This window comes from Oncorhynchus tshawytscha, linkage group LG05 (assembly GCF_018296145.1).
Source record: "Oncorhynchus tshawytscha isolate Ot180627B linkage group LG05, Otsh_v2.0, whole genome shotgun sequence".
Lineage (NCBI taxonomy): Eukaryota > Metazoa > Chordata > Actinopteri > Salmoniformes > Salmonidae > Oncorhynchus > Oncorhynchus tshawytscha.
Genome location: NC_056433.1, coordinates 20773224 through 20780127, shown reverse-complemented (window position 1 = coordinate 20780127; position 6904 = coordinate 20773224). Strand labels below are relative to the sequence as shown.

Below are 6904 nucleotides of genomic sequence, written 5' to 3'. Positions count from 1 at the left end.
GACCAAGGTAATACTGAAGGTATTTACAGGCACTTTTGTTAATAAGGGGACCTCTGCTGTTGAAGTATGATTTGCACACCACTGAATAGAATACAATAAGATTACAGCGGGTAATTGAGAGACCCTCAAAGCTTTCAGTAAGCAGGTCGCATTCAAACGAGAGCGCCTAAACACGTGTATTGGCAAAGGGACCAATGAATACATTAAAACCTCTGAAAGATATCAAAAGCTGTCTGCTCAGGGTAATTGGTTGGGTGGAAAATTACTTCGGAATGAATACCTCTAGGTCGCGTTTCAGAAAAATGCAAGCATCTGGTGTGCGTGTAGAGAGCTAATATGAGGAATTGTCGCAGCAGGATGATTTTTCCGTCCCTGCCTATACTGAGTGTCTACCAGCCACACTGGGTTTACCCCCCACTGAATACACACAGCAGCAAATCCACCAGCTTTCTGAATTATTCATTGAAAAAGCCAGCGTTGCTCCCTCCCACATGACCATCACAGTGCTGTCTGTTTGGCTAGTTGGCTCACCCAGTCAGAGCCCATACTGACTGAGACAACAGATGTGGTTTGATTTATAATTTAGCATGGGATCCTCCACTTTCAGAGATTGGTCAGAATGATGGATGGACTTGACTGTGTATGAGTCTTCTGCTCATCCCTAATTGAGTTCAATGTGATAGCGTAGCTAAAGCTATGTTTTTCCTGTGGGGGAGGCGTTTCACTGTCTGTTGAGAGAGTGAGGGGCCAGGGCTATTACAGGAGTCGTCATCACACTGCACAGTGGAACCAGCAGCTTCCATATTGCCTTGCTTTGCCCTGGTCCACTCCCATACAGCCTCTTATGGAGATGGAGCTCTGATCCTGGCCTGAGGTGGATTCTGGGGGCTGCCTGCGTGTTTAGGATGTTGATGCTGGAGGGAGTTGTGTTGTGGAGGGTGCTGTGGCCAGACAGGCAGAGATGAATCACACCTCTTTACCTCATGACTCTTACCATCACACACATGCTGCTCTGGGTACGTGGGAAGGAGCAACGTTCTCTCTAATGTCTCTGTCTGCACAGTGGTTATATCAGAAATTCAAACAACCCCCACAGCGTCATTCATTTCAATCGGTTTTCAACATAAACTCCACGGTAGCTTCAAACCAAAGACAAGTGGCAGCATTACTGAGCATGTGGCACATTGTACTAATTTAGTGCTCTGGCTGACCTAGATCTCCTGGCTCATCAGTTGATGATGTGGCCTAGCTAGCTAGCTTGTGCTTCTCTCTATCTATCTCTCACTGCTACTGTAGCTCAGGCTGCATGGGGCCCCACACCTCTGCTCAGATTATTGCGGCTGTAGAGCCATGGAGAATTAAGCCTTTAAATAGTGTACTGCTTTAAGATGACAGATTAGAAAATATGTGTTCAAGTAGCACCATTTTATCGTGAATTAACCCAATGTAAGAGAGGAATTCACTGGATTCTATTTTTGTTCCCTGCCCTGTTCGGAGCAGATTTGATTCAATTCCTTTTATGAATGGCTCAGGCGTGGGCTGGGCTGTCTGACTCCTCTTGTTGGGCCAGATTGTGAGGAGTCTTGAGAGAAAATGGTAAGCACAAACCCACAAATCAAATTATACAGTACCACTAAAGTACTTTGGCATACAGTAGCAGATACTCATACTGTATCTGTGGAACTGACTCAATTTGATCTGCACTGCATGCTATTTAGGCAATTACACCTCAAGTACAGATGGCATATCTTAATTAGATCATCCTGTTGTTGCAGGAATTTTCCTGCACGGCAGGGATGCCAACTTGTACTGTATTCAAGGTTTAACATTTTTTCTAAAGTTAGTACATTTCAGACTTGACTTGCCCTAATGAAAAATGTAGAAACCACTACAAAAAATGGCTATTAATTATAATCCACATAACAATTCACATTTCCTGTTGCTGCAGGAGTATTTTCCTGCTGTGAGAAACTGGGTCAAATTAAGATACGGCATTTGGACTCTATTATTGCCTTGTTTTTATTTCCTCTCAGGCCTGGGAATGGACTATGTATCCTGGGAGTCGTAAAGGCTGCTTGTGTGGTAAAGTTTCAGATAAACAACACATCTGCAATTGAGGGAAGCACTCGATAGCAGAACATAAGGTTGCCTTCCTCGTAACTGTGGTAACAAAAGCAATGAAAACGTCAAGTATGATTATCCCTCTGTTGCAGAAACAGTATTACCGCTGCTGTTTTAGCCCCTCCAATATTAGTCCCTGTCTATAAGGACTGCTGTTACACAGGGGAAAATGGACATAAGAGGATTTGACGTGATGAACAGTCTTTATACCCACTGTTGGGCCTCAGAATTTGATAACATTGGGTCATATGATGTACCCAGTGACTAATGAAAACTTGCTATGTCCTTATTCAGATTTTACAGACGTGTTTAATACACCTTGTCTATACACTTTTGTAATATTTATGAAATGCATATTGTTATATTTGGTAGCACTTATTTATTTTTCCTTTGCCTCCAGCCCCCTTTGATGTGTAGAACAGATGTGGGAGGGGCCAGGTCCACATAATGGTGCAACTTTCAAAAAATCCCAAAAGCTCTGACGAAGGCCGTGTGGCCGACACGTAAGCTTATTAAAGATCGATGATACTATCAAGAGCAGTGTGCGGTTTCCTTTTTCCTTCAAAGATGGTACAAAAAAAATATGGTTGTTTTTTTCTTTGTATTATCTTTTACCAGATCTATTGTGTTATATTCTACTACATTCCTTTCACATTTCTACAAACTTCAAAGTGTTTCCTTTCAAATGGTACCAAGAATATGCATATCCTTGCTTCAGGGCCTGAGCTATAGGCATTTAGATTTAGGTATGTAATTTTAAGTCAAAAGTTAGGCTAATCCTTAAGAGGTTTTAAGTGGTTAACACAAAAAGAAATCTTCCATGACTAGAAGACTTGGATGATTGGAGGATTGGAGGATTGGAGGGTTGGAGGATTGGAGGATTGGAGGGTTGGAGGATTGGAGGATTGGAGGGTTGGAGGTTGGAGGATTGGAGGATTGGAGGGTTGGAGGGAGGGTTGGAGGATTGGAGGATTGGAGGGTTGGAGGTTGGAGGATTGGAGGGTTGGAGGGTTGGAGGATTGGAGGGTTGGAGGATTGGAGGATTGGAGGATTGGAGGTTGGAGGTTGGAGGATTGGAGGGTTGGAGGGTTGGAGGATTGGAGGATTGGAGGGTTGGAGGATTGGAGGATTGGAGGGTTGGAGGGTTGGAGGATTGGAGGATTGGAGGATTGGAGGAAAGCCCATAACAAAATCAAACAGACTTATTGTTTATTTTTTTGACATGTTTACTCGATTTGTAACGCTAACATTGCATTGCCATGTGCAGTCCACGTTTTGCTAAATGTATACCCAAAAATGAGGTTAACAAAAAATAAGTCAAGAGCACATTGTTCTGAAAACAAAAAAAAAACAATACATTCTTATAAATACTGCAACAATTGATAAATGCTTTAAAAAAAATCAGTTATCAGTTGTTTTATGCACCATGTACAACATACTTTAAATATATATTTCTGGGCATTGATTGATGTGTTGTTGCGTTGCTGTTTAAATAATGGTTTGAACTTTGTTAAAACTGCAACAACAACAACAAACTACAACTTAAGAACAGCATCAGTGGCATCATGTTGTGATCAATTACAGAACATACAGTAACTACAGAAGGCAAACATAGTTTAGAAATAGTCTCAGAATCTACTAATGGAGCATTGACAAGATAAATATCTATAAAAAGGAATAGCTCAAAATAAAGTATGTATTTTTGGCAAGACAATTAATCTGGGATGTAATTAGTCTTTGGGAACATATCTGATATTTAAGGCTGAGAGTTTGTTTCCTCCGTGCATGTTAGGAAACTCTTCTGTATTAATGGGAAGTCTCAAATCAACAGAGCGTACACATCTCATAGTAAAGCTATCTATTCCATCCTTTACAGCTCAACTGATGTCTGACTGAGATATGATTAAAGCTAATATTTCAAGTCCTACAGTGCTCACCAGAGTGTAACTGAGACATAGAACCAGAGACAATAACTGACAAATGTTTTGTCTTTTTTTAAATAATAGTCATGCATAATACACAGGAAATTACCAAAAATGAATCGTCCAAAAGAACAAAACAACCCAAAATATATTTCGTTTGTGAATAATTGTCTTTAAAATGACATTGTTACAGCTAACATAATCAGCACAGAATCCGTGCTTATTAATCATGTATATCTGAGGTCTGTATTCTGTCAAGACATTCCACAATGTGCCAGGGGCAATGTTGTAAATCAAGTAAACATCAGGTATTTAAACATCATACTGTACGGTTGTCTAGTCAATGCTTTGTTATACTTAATGACTGGGAAGGTATGATGGTATGACCGAGCTCATAATGAAAGAGCAGTCAACCAACAAGTCCATTCTGCCAAGAGTAAATACGTTTCTCTGACAAAAGAATAGAAAGGTAAGACATAATTATAATTATAAAAATATATAATTAGTATAATCTCTGTTGTTGCATTGTAGATAAGTGTGGAGGACTCTGCCTCCATCAGTCAGATCCACAGAAAACAACACACAGCAGACAGACAGCAGCATTTCCCCTGGTGGTACAGGAAATGGTGCACTGGAACTTCAAAGTCAAGATTTTTTCCTTTGGCCTACTTCACAATACTTTGTTGAGCTGTTGTTGCGGACTCTGGATGCATGTGACATTGCAAAATGTATGGATAGATAGTAGATACCATACAACAGGCTGAGACAGCTACAGTCAAAACAAAGTAGAGTTTCTCGGCCTTCCCTCTCATGCATTCAATAGTCTGGCTACCAGTCTTTTTAGCTAACATTCCACTCCTTGCCACTCCTGTCATTTATCAAAGCTGGCAAATGACAGGAGTGGCAGAGATTGGAATGTAATAGCTGAATAGAGAAGGTAACCAGGCTTTCACAGTATGGGCTCTCAAGCCACCACTTACTGAGCATTCTTATTTTCCCTTCTACTGTATAAAGAACATCTGATCTCAGGCCCAATAGTTTCTTTCACATGGTGTTGAAACATGGACTCCTGACACCAGTCTTTAGTTGAGTAAGACAACAATGGATACGCTGGACTCAGCACAGCAGCACCATTATCAGAATAAATGCACTCCTACTTGAACATGATTCAGCAGTAGGCTGCTGTGCATGGCAGCAAGCGCCATGATAGTAACATGACAGCGATGATAAAGTCATCCACACCTATATATCACAGGATGACATCATAACACCATCTCATGAGAATCATTGTCAGTTGTAAAAAATTTTAAAAAATCAAGTGTGGACAGTCATTGACTTGACCTCTAGTGTTGCATTCTCAGTACACACACACACTCCTCAGGAGAGAGAGAGAGAGAAGAGGTTATTCTGGTTAACAACGGGAGCTTCCATGAGAAATGGTACCATAGTCATCTTCCCACAATTCTTTACCAACATGCCAAGCAGCAAGATACAAGCTGATGCAGTTATTTACATGGAAGTAGCATATCAAACAAAAATGACAACATAACATCACCTTGCTTTACAGTGTGTGTAATGAGTGATAAGGCAGTGTTCTTAAGCTATGTGTTTTATGCAGATCTGGTCAGATAACTACAGTTAGTGTTAACATACCTTATCTAATAACATCTGACAAGGAGTAGAAACGTTTACTGTAGGTGAAAACTTCTTGTCATCTTTGGCAGGCAAACTAATTTGATGAATATTAAAAATAAAAAAATTCTTTCTAAATACAGATATACTCAAATCTAAAATAGCAATTTCAGCAATTTTTATACAAATACAAATATCGATCCTCTTTCATGATCAAACTGTGATGCACACAATTTCTAAAATGATTATGAAGATTGTCACTGTTTATTTGATGCTCAACTATTACCATAGTCTTAAAAAATGGACAGGGTATGTCACACATCAACAGAAGCATACAGACATGGACATGTTCGGAGAAAGTGAGCTATATTGTTCATTTGTTATTGTATAGCATGTTCAATTTGTTTCCTTAATAAGATAGAATCAAAACATGAAATAAAAACTAAACTCAATTTTAATCACAGTGCCATTGATAATGTATGACCCTAAAATCAATTTACAGATGTTTTGCCATTCTGAACTCATTATGAATGTCATTATGAATGTTGTGATAAAAGTAACAAATGAAAAAATTATAACGTGAAGTAATTATTCAACAAATGAAAATGGCAAGATGTTGATATCACATGTACATTATATACATTGAACTTGAGCCTAATTACAATTTATATGCATATGTACATTGAATTTGGTTGAAATTTACAGAAATGATCAATTCCATTTGCTTCCTAAGGTAATACATAGGCATAACATTTCTTATAAATAAATCTGTTGAAAAACATAGATCACAAAGGACTCAGCACTGAGCGCTATCAAAAGCGGCAAAGCCACAGGTAAAAGAAAATAGTTCATTGACTTAACTCACGGGAGCTCGACCGGTCATAGAAAAATAAATAATACTGTACTGTCCATCCATCCTTCCTCTTTAGTCCCTGATTATCCTGGTTAAGGCTGTCGTGCAGACTGACTAGAGGGAGCAGCATGGAGGTGAGGAGCTAGTCTACTGTCCCGCCGCTCTGGCTTTCTGCTGCTGCGCCTGCTGCAACATCATGGACCGCATGGCTGGGCTCATCGACACAGGGGTCATACCAGGGGTGGAAGGTCGCAAAGGGTAGTGGGCATTCTTTCCAACCATTAAAACACACTGCAATACTTTCTGACCTGTAAGATACAGTGTGGAAATAAGGAATCAATTAAGGATTTTTTATAAAGTAGCATTTTTGCATGTT

General features: G+C 39.7%; 1 protein-coding gene across 29 annotated transcripts in view; it reads right to left on the bottom strand.

Moving 5' to 3' along the window:
* Positions 1–3316: 3316 nt before the first annotated feature.
* The window catches only part of LOC112250130 (triadin), a 67580-nt gene continuing 63992 nt past the window's right edge, over positions 3317–6904 (bottom strand). For all 29 annotated transcript variants that reach the window (XM_042321674.1, XM_042321672.1, XM_042321673.1 and 26 more), the window contains one exon: positions 3317–6836. In XM_042321674.1, coding sequence (XP_042177608.1) covers positions 6676–6836 — 161 coding nt within the window. In that variant the 3' untranslated portion in view covers positions 3317–6675. The remainder of the gene's footprint in view (positions 6837–6904) is intronic.